Source organism: Protopterus annectens, chromosome 6.part0 (assembly GCF_019279795.1).
Source record: "Protopterus annectens isolate FY-2018-M chromosome 6.part0, PAN1.0, whole genome shotgun sequence".
NCBI classification, from domain to species: domain Eukaryota; kingdom Metazoa; phylum Chordata; order Ceratodontiformes; family Protopteridae; genus Protopterus; species Protopterus annectens.
In genome coordinates this window covers 328707547-328728995 of record NC_056737.1, presented here as the reverse complement: position 1 = coordinate 328728995, position 21449 = coordinate 328707547, and the positions used below count along the sequence as shown (strand labels likewise).

At 36.8% G+C, this 21449-nt stretch overlaps 1 protein-coding gene across 1 annotated transcript in view; it reads right to left on the bottom strand.

Moving 5' to 3' along the window:
* The window catches only part of LOC122803831 (prostaglandin reductase 2-like), a 145099-nt gene that overhangs the window by 59698 nt on the left and 63952 nt on the right, over positions 1-21449 (bottom strand). The window contains exon 3 of the mRNA XM_044073514.1: positions 9702-9872. Within this exon, the coding sequence (XP_043929449.1) occupies positions 9702-9872 (171 nt within the window). The remainder of the gene's footprint in view (positions 1-9701; positions 9873-21449) is intronic.

Sequence of the window (21449 nt, the reverse complement as noted above, 5' to 3'; positions counted from 1 at the left end):
TTCAATGCCATTTCAATGAATGTGAGTTTCAAGGGCAGATAAGTTTTAATGCTATGTTTATTTTCATTGTGAGACAGTATTGATTTGTTTAGCAGATGTCTATTAGTGTTTGTGCATTGTGCTATAAAATGTAAAAATAAAATCCAAATAATCAATGTAGAAGTAAAGCAGTATGCACATTAGTGTTCATGGTAAATGGGGCGAAATAGCCAGGTAATGGGACATAGTGCCATATTTTGGGTGTCTGTTCTTCAGTTTGCATTTGAAAGTTGGTATCTCATAATTTCATTGGAGTGGGTGGGGTTACAAAGGTTCATAGGTTGGTACTAGGTTATCAGCCCTAGGGCCTATACAAGCCTAGCCATAACAATTCCCTGGCTATTTCTTCCCAGAATATTTACTTCCCTGGTCCCCTGTCTAGCAGAGCAACTGACATGATCCCCAGGGTGAATTTCCTGTCTCCCATCCAATCATCAAGGTTTCTTTTGAAGATTGCCAAAGAGGCACTCAGCCTGACATGTATGTGTAGTCTATTCCAGAGTATGGGGAGTCTCTGGGTCAGGAACCTATCCCTCCAGCATGTTTTGTTCATTGTGATGACCAGGTTTAGATCCCTGGAGCATGTGGCTCTGAGGGATTGGGATTTCTTTAGGTGTAGCATGTCCATCTGCACTGAGTTTGACATGGCCTTGTATGTTAAGCAGAGATCACCTCTGAGTAGGCAATATGCAACAGAGTAAAGCTGTAGTTTTTTTAGACGGTCAGCACAGGGCATCTGCTTTAGGCCTGTGATTCTTTTAGTGAGGTATTTCTGTGGCCTTTCCTGTTGTTGCAGATGTCTTGTAAGGTACATACCAAGCAGGGCGTTGTACTCTATAATGGGTTTAATGAGGGATGAGTACAGTGTGATGATATCCTCCTTTTTTCTGGATGAAAAGCCCTTAGTGATGAGGTGTACCACATAGAAAGATTTCCTGACTGTTGTGGCTATGTGGTTATTGAAGTTGAGACAACTGTTCACCTGTGTCCCTAAGTCCCTTATCACACTTTGTGTTTAGCGTACTGCCACTTATGTGATAATTCATGGGTACATGTTTTTTCCCAAAGGAGATAACTATACATTTCTTGGCATTGAGCTTGAGCCCATGGCTCTGGCACAAAGCATCTGTTTCTGTAAGGCCCTTTTGTAGAATTTCCACATCATTTGGGGATTCAATTATGGCTACCAGTTTGCAGTCATCTGCGAACTTTGTTAGCCAGAGTCCCTTAGTGCTGGCCCATACTTCAGAGAAGTAGATGCCAAACAAGAGTGGTCCCAGGACTGAAACCTGAGGTACTCTGCTTGTCAAGTGTTTGGAGGTGGATTTATGTCAGCTACCTTTACAGTGTGGGTTCTGTCAGTAAGCCAGTTGGCAACCCATCGAGTGATGTAGGGATTAATGACCAGCTTAGTAAGTCTATCTATGATTCCAGAGTGGGGGATGATATCAAAGGCCTTGGTGAGGTCTAGATAGGCTGTGTGGACCGCCTTACCCTTGTCCATGGCTCTAGAGATAAATTATGTATGCTAATTTTATATTAATCAGCATACAGATTTGTACCTTTTTAAAGGGCTTTGTCCAGATTTTTGATGTTTCCAGGTTGAAAGGTATTCACCAAGCAAAGATTCTAAATCTTCTAGGCTTTGTTGCATATTTTGGAGTCATACATATATCCCCCATTGTTTCTTTGTGAATTGTGAATCTCTTCCCAATCCTTTCTAACCTCCTCTGATTGAGTCTTATAGTTATCATACAATATTTTATATGCTGCACTAATTATCCCTTTTTAACAGCAGCTTCTGCTCTAGATTTTACAAAAAACTTTACCAATATTGTTTTTTTGCATAGGATCACCTATTCCTTTCTCTTTGCATATACTCTGATATCAATTCTTGATAGGGAAAGCAATCTCTAGAGTGCAGTCCAAATAAATTCCTGACCTCTTCCCATTCTATTCCCTTTCCCTCTCTAATTATTTGCTCCCAATACCTTGGTTCCTATGCCAGTTTTCTCCAGTAAATTCCAGACACCTCTTGCCTATTTTCTGTATCTCTTATTGCAGTCATTCCTATCAGCAGAATTTCCTTTCTCCATTTCCATATTGGCTTGATTCTTAGAATACTTTCTTCTACTTTAAGAATATAATATTCTGTATGATTATATTGTTATTGTCCTTAATGATCTGCATCCAATATACCAATCTCTCCTTGTTTCTTGAGCTTCCTTGTTGTTTCATCATCATCTCTTTACCCTTTGAATTATAGCTTTCTGTTTGCTCTATGTATAGGAGCCTTAACTGTGCAGCTCTGAAATACCCCTTCAAATCAGGTAATCCCAAACCACTTTGTTCTATTGAAAAATCAGCTTATCCCACTTGACTGTTGCTGTCTTCCTCTACCATATAAAATCCTTCAACTGTTAATTGCTATCCACAATTTATGTTGTGTTAAAAGTGTTTGTGCTCTAGAGTTATTATCAAAAAACAGTTGCTTAACATCAGTCTTTCTAAATCTGTTCATGCTATCGAGGTAATCTCGTATTTTCTGCAATTGCTCCTCTTCTTGTTCTGTGAAATTCCCCCTATTCTGCAATACTTTAGCCCCTGCCAATCTTGTTACTTCTTAACCATATCTTTCTTTCTTTTATTTTCACCCTATTTTTAAATTCCACTTCAATTTTATCACACTCCCTAACTATATTTCCAGAAGAAATTTCTGTCATCCCTAATAACCCCCCAATAATTTTCACTACCCATGCCTTAAATTCCTCTCTTTTTAACAGATAGGTGGGAAAGTTCCAGTATCTCATTTTTATTTCATTACCCTGCATTTTTTAGTTATTATTGGTGCATGATCTGAAATAGTTATTGGATGCACATCAAAACTTTCAATTAAATACATATGTTGCTGTGAAACATAATTTCTGTCTAGCCTAGCCCAGTTTTTGGACCTTGGAGAATAATATGTAAACTCACTATGACCTCATGCTACTGAATTCATATCTTCTGTGCCAAATATTTTTTATAAATTTCTTCAAAAATCTGCCCTTTTTTGTTATATTTTCCATTTTGGGTCCCCCAAATACCTCACTGCTGTAAAGCAAATTGCAGTTCCTGCCTATAAGTAATGTTCCCTGCTGAAAGATGATTATTTCTTCCAGAATTTTCTTAAGCTCCATTATAGCAGTTTTAGGTGTAATATAAATACATGCCAGTGTAATCCTCCTCCCTTGCCAGTAGCCCCTTAGTACTACAAGTCTACCATTATTATCTTTTTTCTCCATTTCACTATTGTAGCTCCTCTTGCAATCACTCCTCTTTTCCTTTGTCCCAGGTATTTTGCTGAATAACCATCCAGAAATACTTTCTTTATCAAATGTATATGCTCATTTCTTTCAAAACATGTCTCCTGTAGCATGGCCATTTGCACTCTGCATTTTTTGATACAGTTCACTACTCTTTCTGTTTGCATATACCTGTAATACCATTCACATTTAAGGATAATATAGAAAGTGTTGTCATTATGTTTAGAAGTTATTATCCCCACCTGACATGTATAACTGCTTTTTTAATGTCTAGATTCATGTTCTGTATTACATGCATACACTGTTTGGCAGATTGATCTTTTATACAGTTGTTTCTTGTCATATCCATTTGAACCTATGTCACATCTTACAAAACTTTTTGATTTAGTGAAAACCCTCAAACAAAAAAAAAAATAAACACTCCCCAGAACAGCCCTAAAACCTATTAACCTAATACTAATACACAAAACAATGTACATCTTCAAATATTGAAGGTTAACCTTAAAAACACATGAAATTTTGATCTCAAATCTACAAATATGATTAGTGCACGTTTACATTCCCTGACACCAGCCACCCTATGTACATTACAATTAAGAAAAAGTACTTTCTAATATTTTATACACATAACAGTCTCTTATCAGACTTCTACAACTCACATTTAAAAATCCCTTGATTACGTTGTGCAAAACTGATTTAAAATACAACATGCAATTTACATCATGCATTTTTATACCAATATTAATAAGAACAAAAACTACTTTATTTCTCTTCACTCCCTTCAGTCTTTAAGACATTAATGACATAAAGAGTGGGGCTTAGCTTTGCAGTTCATCCACCAGTCTAATACAGTAAACAAAATCCAAGTTCTTTCTCAGCCACCACTTTTTTCAAAACCACATTTCACGTGTCACTCTCATTAGATACAGGATTAGATGCTCTATAGTCTCCCATTTATTCGCTAATTTCACAATGCCTCAGGTCTTCTTCCCAAGAATCTCCATCACCCAACAAAACTATCTGGCTTAAGTCTAAGGTACTTCTAATACTTCTAGTCAAATCTGGTGATTTTTTTTCTCACTTTAGAATTTATCTTTGGAATAATAAAAACTGTACTTATCTGGCAGAATCTCCTATGAACTTTGGTATTGTCAGAAGAATGAGAAGCAGAGTCCCCTTCTGATTGTTGGCTCACTCTTTGTTTCCTAAACATTTTTTGTATTTTCTTCTGTAGCCCATTGTGCATCCAAAATTCCTTTGATTATCTAGGAAAAAATATTCTGAAGACAGCTAGATATAGCAACTTCAGTCTCAAACCTGACACTTCATGTCTGCTGGGATAAACATGCTTTTCTCTTCTGCCTGATATACAGTGAAAAATCATTTTCCACAAACACTCTCCCATCCATAAGTTTTAATAGTTTTCTCTTCCGCCACAGTTGTGTCAGGCACATTTGTTCTGCTGATATGATGTATATTTACTAATAGAGATTTTGGTTGCATTCTTAAGGCCAGATTTAGGGCATACACCCAATCTGACCTCTCAGTTAACAAGCCCTGTTGTTGAACACCAGTCCAATTGCTTTTTTCTACTTTCATAAAACTGATGCATTCTCTTCCTTCCATTTTCTCTGGTACAGGAGAAAATCACAAGTTTTCTCTGTGTGTTAAATCTTCTTAATTTACTCTTTTACAAATAGCTCTTCTTGAGAAGTCTCATATTCAGTCAAGCTGTTTCCTCATTTCACCCTCTGATTTTTGCAGTTTTTATCAGTTCATCTAAGTAGCCAGTTCAAGCTTTTCCTATTTTTTTTCTTGAGCCTTCTGTTGTTTGACCTTATATATTATTTCATTGTTACACATACTATAAACATCTCTTGAGTGCATTTGATTTACTTTTTCTTCTAAATTCCTGGAAGCTATCTCCTGCACCAAAACTGAAACATTAACTGCTTTTTGATGAACAGCTGCAAGATTCTTCCCAGCCAGTTGTTTTATTTTCTCTTTTTCTGACTGACTTTCTCTTATTTTCTCCAAAGTTGTTTTTTTTTGCTGCCATGTATGCAGTGTAATTAATAACTAGTAACTGAATTTTACCCAAACTGATAACTTTTAATGGCTTATTTAACAGTTTTTAGTTTTCATACTGGGAGAGCTCTAATCAGCCAGTTAATCAGTTTGCAGCCACCGTAGACACATTACTGTTTTTGATGTGTGACATTTACGGGTCTATATATTACATGATTGAATGTTTAGTTAATCAAATAACTAAACGTCAAAGACCCAAAACTGAACAGCAGTTTCCACACAGGGAAACTATGCCATTGTTCTACATAAAAAAAAAAAAAACAAACACAAATGAAATGGGGGGCTTTGCTTCCCACACCCCCAATGTGAGGGGCTCTGCCCCCCCACCCCCCCCTAACTAAATATACCAACTCCAAGTTCGCTCCACATTGAAAACAGGGAAAAATCTGCATAACAGACAAACAATTTGTTTCTATGAGTAGAAACTGCCATTCACGGTTTTGGGTCTTCAATGTTTAGTGTTCGACGTTTAGTTATTCGATTAACTAAACGTTCAATCACGTAATATAGACCCACATTTACAGTAATAAATAACAAGTGGAGGATTTGGTGATAATGAGTTTGAAGTGAGGTAATTATTTCCCAAAACTGCATCATGAAAAGTTAAAGCACGGTGAGCAATGTCATATGGCCAAGCAACAAGTACTGTTTATTTAATTTTATTTTATTTAACAGTTGTTTACCAGGATAGTTGATTGGACAACAGGTGTCCTTTTTCAACGGAGTCCTGGGGAGAAAAGCTCCACAAAGTTACAAAGTATCTTATTAAAAAGTGATTAACAATAGTTTAGAAAAAAATGATTATCAATAGTTAAAATAATTACAAATTTTTAAGAGAATATCCTTAAGTAAGGGTAACATTGATTAACAAAAGTTGAGAAAATATCTTTGAGTAAGGTTAACAGCTGGGCAATGGCAAGGTTTTAAAAGCATATGATCACAGTACATTTTGTATATCCAATTGACTTCATAGAAATAAAAAGCAGTCATAAGAGACTAGTAGTTATTTACACTATGTACAAATCTGCCTAGGTAGATTATAATCAGTGAACATGATTCTTCAGGGTCAGCCATATAGTATAGTAGGCTGGATGAGGTGGGTTCAGTGAGGGAAATTACAGTTACATATATGGTTTACATAAAGGTGTGATTTGAGGAGCTCTTTGAATGTGGCAGTGTGGTTTTGTAGCCTGAGGTCTGGGGGTAGCGTGTTCCATGTTTTAGCAACTTCATAAGGAAATAGAGATTCCCCCGAGCTGTTTTTACATGGAATGACTTCAATTAGGGCTTTGTTACTGGAGCATAGATTCCTGTTGATGTTATAGAAGTTTAGGATGCCTCTTAGTGCAGGGGGTTTATCAGGGTGATATAGAATTTGATGGGCTAAGTTGAGTTTGTGGAAGTGAAATAAGTTTGGGAATTCTAGCCAGTGGAGTTTATGAAGGGACTGGCAGTGATGACAGCATGATTTAGCATTGTTTGCCAATCTAGCTATTTTGTTGTAGCAAGTTGAGAGTTTGTTCAGGTCAGTTTTATTTAGATTTGTTAGTACTGGGGATGCCTAGAGTAGGGTTTATAAGAGATGAGTTCTGGCTATGGCAGTTCTGGATTCGAAGGTTAAGAATTTGTTACTGTGATACAGGCATCCTAGCTTTTTGTGGACTTTGGAGATGGTTAGGGATATGTGTTTAATGTATTTAAGTTGGTGGTCAATTGTGAGACCTAGTAGTTTGGCCTCAGAAACAAGTGTTATGTGGGTTTTGTTGGCTGAGAGAATAGAGAAGGTCCCATTTGTTTTTATTGGGTGGAATAGCATTAGTTGTGTTTTCTTAGGGTTAAGTATTAGCTGAGAATTGTTTAGCCAGTTTTCTATTTCTAAGAAGGATTCTTGGGCTAAGATCTGTAGGAGATGGATGCTGGGTGCAGAGCAGATAAGGGTGGTGTCATCCACATATTAAACTATATCGGCTTTTGTGGTAGCTAAATGGAGTTGGTTTGTAAAGATATTGAATAGAAGGGGGCCAAGTATTTATCCCTGAGGTATGCCACATTTCACTGGGAGAGGGGCGATAGGAAGATGAGCCATTTAACAGACTGAGAGCCGTTGTCTAGGTATGGTATGGTAAGGTTATCGAGGTTAAGTTTGGACAGAAAGGATAGGAGTTTGTTGTGCGAAACTGTGTGGAATGCTTTGGATAAGTCTAGGAAGGTGGCAGAGATAAATTTCCATTAGTTTCTGTATGAATTTATGGTATTGGTTAAGTTAATTAGGGCGATAATGGTGCTATGGCCGGGTTGAAATCCGTGCTGAGTGTTAGGGAGTAGGTTATTGGAGATTAAGTGGGAGAGGAGTTGGTAGTGGATATATCTTTCTAGAATCTTTGATAGGGGTGAGAGGATTGCAATGGGGCAGTAGTTGGAGAGGTCGGTGGAGGGGCCACCCTTGTGGAGGGGGATGATGTAGGAGGTTTTCCATAAGGATGGGATGGGATGTAGTGTTCTTTAATGGATCTGTTTATTAGTATTGAGATTGGGTAAGCAATGGCCTTAGATGCAAGTTGGAGGTATTCAGCTGAGAGGTTGTCTACAGCTAGGGTAGCTGGTTTAAGTTTTGTTAGGAGTTTTTGGGTGATTGATATAGATACTGGTTTGAGTGAAAAGTAGATGGTGTTTGATAGGGCTTTGGGGGTTGGGGGTGTGGTGGTTGATTGGGCTTTGAGGGTTTGTGGGGGGGGTGGTCGGGTTTGTGTCATTTAAGAGCTTCAGTATGAAGGAGGTGAAGTAGTTGTTAAAGTTGGAGGTTATGTCAAGGTTAGTGCCTTCTATATTTGGTGGTAGTGTGGTGGTTTTTCTGGGTTGAAGGATGTTGTTCACTGAAGCCCAGAATTTCTGTGGGTTGTTACTATATTTTCTTTGTAGTGTTATAAAGTGATTTTGTTTGTCTGTCTGTCTTAACCTGTTTTTTTTTTTTTTTGCTTTCTTTCTAAGTTCTAGGAAGGCTTGTCTAGTTGTGGGTGCTTTGTGTTGTTACCAGGATTTCCATGCTTTGTCCCTTTGTTTTAGTAGGATTTTTGTGTTTTTGTAACCAGAGGACAGGATTACTTCACATTCTAATTGTTTTGGTTGGGGTTAGCTGGTTTAGGATATTTAAGAATGCAGAGTTAAAGTATTCTACTGCCTTGTCTAGTTGGTGGGTTTTGGTGGGTGTCCAGTTGCAGGATTTTAAGGCTTCTGTGAATAGATCTGAGGGGAGGTTTTTGTGGGAACGGGTTTGTAGTAGGGATGGTGGGTTGCTACATTTAAGTTTGTGTCGAAGGATAAAGGTTGGGTTATGGTCACTGAGAGAGTTGGGTAATGTGCTGCATTGGTGGGCAGTGTTGGGCTGATTAGTGAGGATCCAGTCTAAAGTGGATTCCCTTTTGGTGGTTTTGTCTATGTGAGTGGGTGTTTGAATGATTTGGGTAAAGTTATATAGGTGGATGGGTGTTGGGGAGTGGATAGAGTTCCAGTCTATGTTCACATCCCATAGCACTATGGTTTCATGTGGGGAGGGAGTGGGAAGCCCAGTGGAGTATTGATTCTAGGGTGTTTATGTTGTCACCTGGTGGAATGTAAATGCCAAGTAAGTTTAGTTGTTTGTGCTGTTTTAGGAGGAGTGTAGTGAGTATTGTCTCAGCATTTTTGAAGTTTGTGGGTTCTTTTTATAAGAGTTAGATCTTTAGATTAGACTTATAAAGTACAGCAATGCCTCCACCTCTTTTGTGTGGTCTCTCTGCCCTTAGGATGTTATAGCCGGGTGGAGTTACATTGTTGCCTCTGATATGGGGTTTAAGTCATGTCTCTGTTATGAGCAGTATGTCTGGGTTATATATAGAAATAGCTGAATGTAGTTCTTCTATTTTGTTCGTGATACTACAGATATTTAGATTTAGTATTAGTAGGTCAGTGGGATTGTGTTTAAGTGGGGGATGGATGTTGTGTGTGTTTATGGGGGTATTCCTGCAAATGTATTATAAACTGATGTAAGCTCTATGAAGCTCTGTAACTGCACTTGAATATGACTAAGTAGATGCAAGCTTCTGATGGGTAAATATAGGTGCATTATGTACTGAACTGCCTTCTTTCAGAATATTGCTTAGCCTATATTTCCATGAAAACTTTCTATTTAAATAAGAATTTTTTAACTGTACCTTCTTGTCGGGAAGACAGGAAGAAGAAGGTTTAAGCAAATTCTCAAAACAGATTGTAATCTCACCAAGATAATTTTACCTGTCCAGCCAAGGAACCACATGCACCAGCAGCAGCACTAACAACCATAGTCTGATTGGCTCCAGGGGTCACAAATCCTTTTTCTTTTACTCCAAACAGAGCAGTAAGCCCTGGCATGCCCACTGCACTCAGAAAGTAGGACAGATGCCCATCAACTAGAGCAGGATTAAGCTGAAGGAGAAAAAAGTTACTCAGGTTTAGAAAGCATTTTTAAACTGTTATTTATAAGTAGTACAAGCATCATCCATGGCTAGTAAAAATAATCCCTTTACAGCAAATATGCCAAATGAGGCTCAAACTTCACAAATCTTCAGTTATCTATAATTATGTTTGTTTATCTGCATTCATCATTTCTTCTGCTGTTTAATGCACTCTGAAGTAGAAGTTTTCAGTGTTATAGCCCCTAGACACAAGAAAGGTGACTAAACCTTTGAAGGTAATAGCCACACACTTGCATGACACAAAGACACACACACATACACACACACACACACACACACACACACACACACACACACACACACACACACACACACACATTCACACTACTTTTTGCACATGTCACTGCAATGTCATAGCACAACCTTGTCAACTAAGCATACAGTAATCATTAGACATCTGTTACACACACCCCAGGATTAACCTCCCTTGGATTTACCACTGTCATAATTCATATTGATGATGGTAAAATTTATTTTATTTTCTTCCTATGAAATCTTTATAGTTAAAGAATATTTTATTCTTATTCTTATATTACTAAGTGTGGTACAAAATTTAAGAAAAACAATCTAATTTATTAACTTTAGTTAGTTGGTTAGTTAGTTAACTAGACAGTTTTATGGGCTGGTCCATGGACCCACTTCAGCCATGACCTGGGGCAACACAAAGCAGAACAGGGATAGATGAGATTAAATAAGGATTATCAAAACTTAAAACTCTACACATTCTTTTAACAGTTAACTTCTATACCTATAAAAGATAGATTCATTTTCCACAAAGGCTAGTTACTTTCTGTAAAGCTTAGCAAAGAATGATTTTAAGAAAATGGGAAACTCATCAAAACTAAGTTTATCAAAGACATTACTCAAAAAACACACTGGGAGTAGTTCAAACTAACATTGCCTTAGTTGTTTCTTGCTTATGTTGAAATATTGAAACTAGGACATGCACTTCTTTATTTACTGCTTGTATTTGGTTTACTGGAATGATCTGACTGGGTAGACAAGGTACCGCTTTTCAACAGAGGCCCAGGGAGAAAAGATCCATAATAAAATGAGTAAACAGTAAAACAATAGTTAATACATTTTTAGACATTAAGACTAAATACATTTTAAGTCAATATAAGTTTGTCACAGTTTGAAAAAGATTTTTTACACCACACATGAAAACATTACACAACAGAATAAAATGTCATTTGAGGACATGAAAATGAAAACAAATTATTCATAACTGACATATAATGCAATTTGTTACAAAGTTTTATGGGAGAAGTTTTATGGCAGATACAAATTTTATAAATTGTAAGGTTGACAATAAGCATAGGAGTTTTTTGAAGAACAAAGAGCAATAGACCAGGTAGTGGTTAAACTAGGAGGCATATGAAAGCCATTTAGTGAGTAGAATGGCTATATAGAGAGTAGAGAGGCAACTCTGAGATTTTTCTATGAGAGGTGCAGGAGCATAGGCAAGTAGATTTAGGTGATGCTTTTAGTGTACTTTGAAAGACTTTTGTTTTCTAATATTCTAAGAATATCATTTTCCATCCTTGTCCATATTCAATCACAGCTTGGGTCTATGGGTGGGAAACTGAAAAGTTACCCAGGACTGCAGCCTGTACTACTAATGGACAGAGGCAGCTTCTAAATGCTTTTTCCCATGCAAAGGTCCCCCCAACATATCTATGGTATGATCCCAGTAATTCTCATTAGGGGTAATATATAATTATCAACCATGGGATGGGTAAGGCTAATCTCTAACCAAATGAGAATGGTTAGTTCAAGCACAAAACGATAAATTGGCTAAGCTTAAATGGCCCACAATAGCAGGTAACCTAGTACGTATCTATGAACCTAAGAGACAGAAGTATGGAATTCAAGATTTTAGGGAGAGAAAGAAGGAGTACAGGGAGTCTGTAGCAATACTGTTTGATTTAGTTACAGTTAGCAATATCTTGTAAGAAGAGTGTAGTGATGTTTTGGACATTAGAGTTTGAGAATATTGCTTAGACGTGGACATCTGTCTGGGTCATATATGAGCTTGTGTCACAATAAGTTATGAGTAGGTTAAGTAGTGCCTTAGTTCCAGTCACCGAAGTTGCTTTAGTATAAAGGTAGTCGTGTGCCCTATAACAATGGTTGGCAGCAAATTTTTGTTTTATTATAGCACTGGTCAAGTACGGAGAGTTGGCTGGATTTTAAACTGACAAGTATGGGGGCTGCAACTAGGAGAGTAGGGATGAGAATAGATGTGGCAGTGCTTATCCTAGCCTCCTCTGTTATATAGGGTTTAGCTCTATAGCGGGGTTCCAATTTTTGATGGGTTTTCTTTACAGTCTGTTTAATTTGGTGGATGAATTTTATGTTTTCATCATTGGTAACTCCTAGTAGTTTGGCATGGGTTACATTTCTATACTGAAATGAAGGAAAGACTGTCTGAATATGAAGCTTCTCAAGGAGAACAGTTTCAAAAAACTGTAGAGTTCAAAAACATAGCACTCAGAAAAAACCTAAGATTTTCTACTGTACCAGAGAAACTGGAAGGAATAGCCTACACTAATTTTAGGAAAGTACCAATAAACAGCTGGACTCATATTCCACAGAATAATTTGTTAACTGAAAGGGCACTCTCTGTGCATGCTCCAAATTTAGCTGTGAGAAAGACATTAAGACCTACAGTAATAAAGGTGCAGTTGTACCAGCAGAAAGCACTGCTCCTGACAAGACAAACTGTGGAAGAAATCAATAAGTATTAACAACTCGGGACACTGTAAAAATAAAAACAAAAATAAATAATAATAATAAACAAATGGAGACTCCACAGTGTTTGTGGAAAATGATTATTCACTGTATACCAGGCAAAAGAGAATTGAGTTAAACCCTGCAATCAGAGGATAACAAGAGGCAGGTGTGAGGTAGAAATTGCTATATCCAGCTGTTTTAGTACTTTTCCTGGAAGATGAAAGACATTTTTGCATGCTAAGGAGGAAATATTTAGCCAGCAGGCAGAAAGGCAACTCTGCTTCTCATTCCTGAGAGAACACCAAAACCAATAGACAGAGCTTGCCAGTAAAATCTTACCATTGTTCTAGAGAAAAACAAATGAGTGACAAAAAATAACCCAAGGGTTTACTAGATAAACATGAACCAGGGACTGGTGTTAGGCAGTTGAGATGAAGAGGAAGAAGACCAGCAATAATGTCAAAGTAGGAAATAAGTGGAAAAATTGCAAAGTATCATTTCCATAAGATGCAAATTAGAATTGAGAACTATCCTTCTTCAATAACTGGTTAAAAAGACTGGACATTTGTAAAATGTGTTAAATTGTTGGGAGGACTCTAAGGCACAATTCCCATTTTTGTCATTAATGTTTAGAAGGATAGCAAAGGGATTAAAATTGTAACAGTAAGTAAAAAGTTATTTTTTCTTAGTAATATGTGTATAATAATGTTCTTGAAGTAAATTGCATGTTACTTCTGTATAGTATGTGGAGGTATTTTAAACATGAGTTGGGAGAATCTTATCAGTGATTGATGTTTATACTGGTGATGTTAAAGTAAGAAAATACTTTTTCTTCACTGCAATATATCTGGGGTTTATACTGCAATATATCTGGGGTTTATACTGGAACAAAATAAAGGCTGAACATAATCAATATAGTGTTGTGATTTTGGGGTGCTGGGGAATGGATTTAGAAGTGATCATATGTGTATATTAAAGTATGGCTGGTTCTCCTTGTGTTACACAGATGTAGATGTAGACTATGTTCTTGGCTTATGCTGCAAGCAAGGGGAAAATTACGCTTTATTTCTTTTTCTGAGCAAACAAACTAGAAAATGAAAAGCATGTAAAATGATGGCTTCTCCAAGATGCTGGAAAATTATTTCATACATTTGTAAAACCATTAGCCACTTTTTTATTCATCAGCAAAGCTCCGCACCTGGAACTGGTCAGTCTAAAAGCATAAACAATCAGAAAATGACTGAACTATAAACTCTAATGCACTTGTGTGAAAAACACTGATTTATACATAAAGAGGAACTGGTAAGCAGTTCAGTGAAAATAAATAATGTCTGCTGTATTGAAGGGAATACTTTTGCAACTAGAGACATTCTTAGCTGCTTTTAGCACTTCATTATAAAACACAACAGTGCACAATATAGTGTATCCATTTAAGGGTAGTTAGTGAACTTTTTCATAAGGTTAAAAGTCAGTGAACTGAGAGAATGCAAGTTGTTTTTCACATGTTGGAGGGAAATAGAGATGGGATAAGAATAAATGGCATAGGTGCAAGAGGAAACTCAGACTCTAACATTCACTTCTAGCTTGATAAATCTAACTTTCAAATAAGTAAAGCCTGTGAGTGTAGCTGTTTGTTTGGGCAAATTGCCCCTACATGGATAGATAATGTTCCTTTTTGGCAAGTGTATATAGTTTTGTGTGCTTGCAGTGAATTAAAAGGGGTTGAGTAGTGGGGTTAAAAATTAAAATGTGCATAGCTTTTTTTTCTTGAGTGTTTTATTGAAGTCAAAATTCTGGAAAAATGTGACATGGGTTCAAAAAGAAATGAGAAGCCACAACTGCATATAAGATTAGACTGCCAAACAGTAATGTGTGCATATAAGTTGCAAGTGCAAAACATATATTTAAAAAATGTCATGTAGAATAAGTGAATGTAATAGCTTTGTATCAGGATGGCTGCCTTATCAATTATATCATGTAATGTCAAAAGCACTGTATGTATGGGCAAGAATTAAGGAGTACTGAATTATATTAAGATGTGTAGGGTGCAAATAGCAATGTTACATTTATGCTTTTTGGATAAAAATAAGCATGTGAATTTGGTGAAGAAATGATTTCATAACAGATACTGAGGAAAGGATCATGGTAAAAGAAAAAGGAGGCAACAATACTGAATATGAGAGTGGCTCCAGGAGTGATAGAAAAGGACACGGAAGACAATGATAGACAATGTTTGTCTTTCGGCTTTTTCCCTGTAAGGGGTCGCCACAGCGGAACTCTGGTCCGCTAATGATTTGCAGTATTTTTTTATGAAACTCTGAGGTGCCAGCTTGAAGACAATGATAGACAATAAAAAGCACAAATTGTGCTGTTCAAGTTGCAGGTCAAACAGGATAAGCACTTTCAGTTAAAAAAACCTTCTTCAGATCCTCTGAAAGTGCGTATCCTGTTTGACCTGCAACTTGAACAGCACAATTTGTGCTTTTTATTTCTTTGTTTTATTAAAGCCCACATTTTAACAGAATTTCTCAGTGAACTTTTCATTGTGGTGGAAGCCTTTTTTTTCATTTTACTATTTTTGCCTATTAAGGCTTCTTCTGGAGATGTTTTTTGGTTTGGTTGTTTGTGCATGACATGATGGGTAGATTGGTGGCAATAAGGAGGTTTTGAGCAGGGAAGGAGGATCACACTGGCATGCATTCATATTCCACCTAAAACTACTGTTAAGGAGCTTAAGAAAAGTGTGAACGTGATAATTAGCTTTCAGTAGGAAATATTAAGACAGTGAGGAAGTATCTGTGGGACCTAGAAGGGAAATTATAACAAAAGAAAGTAGATATCTGAAGAAATAAACTTATTAGCAGGGAGCCATACAGAATTTACACAGTATTGCCCCAGGTAAAATAACTACTTTAGACTGGATAGAAATTACATTTCATGGGAGCGATGTATTTTATTGAAAGATTTGAAACACATCGAATAACTATTTCAGACCATGCACCAATAATAACTAAGACAAAGATGCAGGGTAACCAAGTAAAAATCAGACACTTATACATTTCTACATACTTGTTAAAAAGAAAAGAATTTAAGGAATGGGTAGTAGAGTCATTCAAGAATTAGTAGGGAAGACACACATTTCTTCAGAAGGGATTGCCATGGAGTGGGATAAAATGAAAATGGAATTAAAAGTATGATAAAATAAAAGACAAAGGGAAAGAAATATGGGAAAGTAGTAATAGGAATTACTTAGAAGGATTATCAAAGGTTAAAGGTTCAAATGAATGGGAATCTTACAGAAGAAGCAGAAGAGCAATTGCTCAGTGCTTAAAAAAAAATAAGGAAGCATTTGGATAATATGCATGAGTTTATAAAGGTTGCTGTTATGGAAGTATTGTTGATAACTCCAGAGCACTTAGCAGAAAATACAAAGGGGTGTTGGCAAACATAGGCAGCCTATGACAAGAAAAACAACAAGAGGGAATTATATGAAAACATGTATAAAGCAGATGAATGGGAAAAACTAGAAAAGGCACAAATGGAAATAGTTATGGAAGACCTAATTATGTTAAAATTATAGGAATATGAGGCTCAACAATTTAATAGCTAAGATAAGAATAGATTAGATAAAATGGTGACGTATAATCACCCAATAGCGATGTCTCCAGGAGCAGACAACAGTTCATTTATTTACTTTTCTTGACAGGAATAGTCTGACTGACCAAGAAAAGCCCCTTTTCAGTTGAGGCAGGGGAAGAAAAGATCCAAAGAATGATAATAAAAATACAAAACAACAATTTTCTAATACACAGACTTCTAAGGAAAATGCTGCAATCAAAATAGAGACAACATACAATGATGGTCTAATACATACAGTAGTAATAAAACACTACATTAAGTATAGAAAAAATATGAAGTACTGGCTGAATACACAGAATTCTAAGGAAACGTGAAATTAACATTGTGACACTGCCAGCCCAGCTAGATAGAATTTTGTAATAATCCTGTCATTCATAAATATTAATAGGATTTGTAGGCTTGTTTTACAAATGTAAGAAAACTGTATGTTCTGCACTGAGCTTCAAGATTGTAACCACAGTGCACCCTGCTGGAAAAGAGCAGAAATGTGTATAAGTTCTATGCCTATGTAAATGTATGTTTCATAGTAGAAATTGGGATATACAGAGTTAACCTGTAAAACTCTAAGAAAATAAAGTGAGAAGTAAAGAGTTTTACAATGTGTTATAAAGTCAGTTTATCTTAAAATAAGAGACAGGATGTCTAGGCTAGGAGATTATTTCTATTGTCTGGAAACAGAGGTAATTACAGGTTTCCAAGGTAATTGTTTTACGACTTCCAGTCAGGCAAGCTTCAAAGAGAGAATTGTCACCTTCTGAGAAATATATATTTTTAACAGAGACCTGCTAAAATTTAAGCTCCTGCTAGCCTGGGAATCTAGGCAGAGATGACAAGAATGATGTAATCTGAGATGATTCAACAGTAATGTGTATAATCAATTTAAGAACCATCTCAGAGAGAAAGTGAGTGCATTTTGTATCTTGTCTTTGGAACTGACAACATCACCAGCATTTGCTTTGCTCTGTAAGTAAGACTTGGATCTTAGTATCTCTCTTAGAGCTAGCTAGGAAAATAGCAAGAGTAGTCTAAATGTTTTCTATGATACTGCCCTACAATGTTGTTTTAAAATATTTCCTGTATTTTTAACTCTATTGTCAGTGTGTTGCATTAATAAGTATTGTCTTGTGCTTTTATTTATTATTAAGTATATTTAAACCTTTTAATTGTGGCTGATTTTGTGTAGAAATAATTTAAGCTCCTAGGGTACTTGCATGTATTTGGTGATACTGTACAAGCCACTCCGAAATAGCCTTCAAGTCTTAGTCACACTTACCATTTGGATAATAGTAACATTACACAGCAAGACTGGGCACCCTTTGGTAAGAGCCTTTAGTAGCTGATAAGGGTGGTTGGTGGCAGGTGGAACTACCGTATAGTTTGGGCAGAGGGGGGTATAGGTAGAGAACCTGTGCCAGCCTTCCCCAGGAGTGTCTGTGTGTGTTTGTATATGAATCAAAGTTCAAAGTGAGTATGTGTCAGCTACTTGGGCAGGGACACGAAACACTGGTTGGACAAACAGGATGCTGGAGATTTTGGCTTGAACACTCGGTTGAGATCTTACCCCTATAGCTGTGCCAGTGGAGAGTCTTATTGGGGATCTGGAGAGAAAGGGAGAAACCAGACTCAGACTTACTGTGATCTCTGTGTGCGCTTAAGGGAAATTGTACTTTACTGTGTGTGTACTGTTCATCCTCCCTATGTGCACATCCCTCACTGATGGTGGTGAGGATTGAGGCTGATTACTGGGCCAGTGCACGGGCATTACAAACATAAAGATCTTTGACAGCTGTTTTCAATTTATAAGGCATTAAAATAGAGTAACTTGATCTTTCAGCTTGAAGAGAATGATGTAGAATAAGAGAAAATAAGAGGAAATATATGGAAAGTGGAAAGAGGTGATGGAGATAGTTAATAAGGAAAAGTGGCAATTTAAAGAAATTGGAGGAAAAGGGTTGAAAGTTGTGAAGAAAATGAGTTAACACAAATATGCAAACAGTTTGTGGTTTGTGCTTAAGGTGTCCATAAGCCAGGTGTTTTAAAGACAACATGGTAGTGGCTTGAAGATTTCACATTATCTTGGTGACATACATGACCACAGCCAGGAGTCTGTCAGATGCTGTATTAACTTCGGTCTGAAGCCTTTTAATTTGATTACTTGTTTTAGTCAAAGTAGTAATTTATTCCAAAGCTTGGTGGCATAACTGGAATACACAGCATCTCCTACAGCATTGTTTGATTTTTTGTGGTGGACATTAGTTTTTACACTGGAGCATAACTCACAGCACATTGAACAATTCCAAAGGATGTTTTTAGAGATGGAAAATTATTGGGCTTGTAGATAAAATTATGGACTGTGACTAAGTAGATGTACTTTAAGTGCTGAGGTACTTTTAATCACTGTAGTCATTTTAAGGTTGTGACGCTTATATGACAAGTTTGTACCATATTTTGCTTCTTCTTTATAACATCAATGTTTGTTGTGTAGTTTGCAAGTCTGTAAATACAGCTGATGCACATGGGAGTGTGGGAAAGAAGTAGGACAAGGCAGTTAAGTATGGGTTTCACTATTAGAAACGTCCCTTTTTTTCCTGTTTATAATTTTTGCTGTATGTGCTGGTCAAATTTCACATATTTGTCTACAGTTACACCTAGTAGCTTTTTGTGGGTTACCTTTTCTATGTCAGTGTTCTTGGCTAATGTGGTATTAGAATAGTATGTCAGGGCAGAGAATTGTCTGGGTGTGAGCAACATTAATTTGCATTCCTTAGGGTTTAAGAACAGGTTTCTACTGGATAGCCAGTATTAACAGATGAAAAGGATGCTTGGGTGATTGGAGTTTGTAAGACTTGCTGCACTGCAGAATAGGGTGCAGTCATTCTCACACAGCACAATGATAGCTTCTTTGGTAGCTGAGAGGAGCTTGTTTATAAATACATTAAATAGAAGAGTGAAGAAGTGAGCCTTGGGGGGGGGGCACCTACAGAAGCTGGAAGGGAAGTTGAGAATGTCTGCTGTTGTCTTACAGCCTAATGTCTGTTGCTTGGGTAGCTATTAAACCAAGACAGCATAGGATGGGAGAGGCCTACAAGAGATCAGTTTGTATTTTTGGATGACATACAGTGTTAAATGCTTGGATAAGTCAAGGAAGATGGATGAAATTAAGAAACCTGCATTTTTCTGATTACTAATTGTGGTGCTGAAATGCAGAAGGGCTGATGTAGTGCTAAAATGTGGATGGAATCTGTGTTGGGTCTGTGAGAGGAAGTTGCTGGCACTGAGGTACTTAAGGAGCTGTGTGTGAATACATTTCTCTATGAATTTTGATAAGGGATACAGTAATACAATATTGCGAGGTATGTTTAGTTAGAGAATTCTGTTGAATTTCCACTTTTGTGAAGGTTTATGACATAGGATTTTTTTTCCCAAAGGGACAGGATGTGGCTCTCTGTAATGGAAAGGTTAATAACTAAGGAGACTGGGTAGGCCAGTGAGTCTGCTGCCATTTTGAAGTATTCTCCTGGAAAGTTATTTGTAGCTAGACTTGTGGGCTTTAGATTTTGGAAATGCTTTTTGATTATTGTGTTGAGAGGTCATTTAAGTGAGTAGGTAAGGGACATGTGGAAGAAAGATTATCTTTGACAAGAAATAAAACTGTTTGATATGAAGTGATTGTCAAACTGTGTGGCAATGCTGTTGGCATTATTATTAGTTACTGGTGTTGGTGTGGATGTCTGACCAGGGTGGAGATGTTTTATAAATGATACCCAGAAAAAAATTTGGATTATGTTGGTGTTTTTCCTCGAGGTTAGTGTAGAAGTTTTGTTTTTATCTGTTTTATTATGGGATTTGGTATGGTTTCTGATATGGCTGAAGTTTTGCCAGTTACTATGAGATCATTATTTCTAAGCTTTGTTCCTGATGAGCATAAGTTTAGTTTATTCTGTTAACCAAGATGCTGGGTTACATTTTATATTTTTTTTCATCTGATGAAACCTAGTTCATTTAATATATTTAGGAATATTTTGTTATAATCTGAGATTGCTTCCTCTAGAAGGAATTTTTTTTAGAATATCCCATTGGTGAAGGTTTGAAATAAAGTTTGTACTTGGAATTTGCTGAGGTTGCAGGCCTACTTATACTATGGTTGTGAGTGGTATTCTTTTGCCGTCTTACAGCAAAGGTAATTAGATGGCCACTGATAGTCTCTAGTACACATCCACTGTTGGTTATTTTGTTTGGAGATGAAAGTGAGATTCCAGTCCAATGTAGATTCTCCGCTGGTATTTTTGTTTAGTCAACTTGGGGACCTGATGAGCTGAGTTAAATCATACAGGTTTATTATGTAGGTGTGGGCGGTATCTGAACATATAAGCTGTCAGTCAGTGCTGAGGTTTCACAGTATCATTGTTTCAAGACTTCTATTGGTGGATATCCAGCATAGGATTTCTTCATCAGTGTTAATATTGTTACCTGGGGCAAATGTATAGCACCATTATACAAATGCCCTTTTTATTGTTTAGCTTTAGCTGAGAGACAGTATTTCTGTGATGTTAAACTGGAGAACAGAGTTGGGATGGGTAGTCATTTCATGAATTTCTATAAAAAAATGGCTACCCATCAAGCCTTTTAGGCTTTTTTTTTCTGTACGTATGATGTTGTAGCCAGGTGGGAGACTGTTTTCTTTTTATATCTGGATTTTGGTCAAGTGTCTGTAGTGACTAATGTATATGGAGGGAAGTGTCTGCATGTATATATGGTATTTTGTTATATATGCTTCCAAAGTCCATACTGAAAAATGGTCAACCACCTTCTGCCTTTTGTGTACAGAATGGAAATGTATATGGTTTATGTGGGGCAGGTAAGTCCTGTTTGTGTTGCAGAACCTGGGTTTAGGTGGATGCCACCACTTAGTTTCAATTTTTCTATAACATGTTTGTTGGGAGGGGGACATTTGTATTTGAGTTTATATTTTAAGTCAGGTTTTGTTAGCAAGGCATTGGTGTTTAGATAGATGTATTTACAGAGAGCAAAGTATATAATACAGTTTAGCTTAAGAGAGATTATATGGATATAAAATGTTACATTTTGGTTTGTGCCATAGTGGTTTGAGGGCTGGGAAATAGTGGGAGGGAAGGTGTCTGTAAAATGAGAC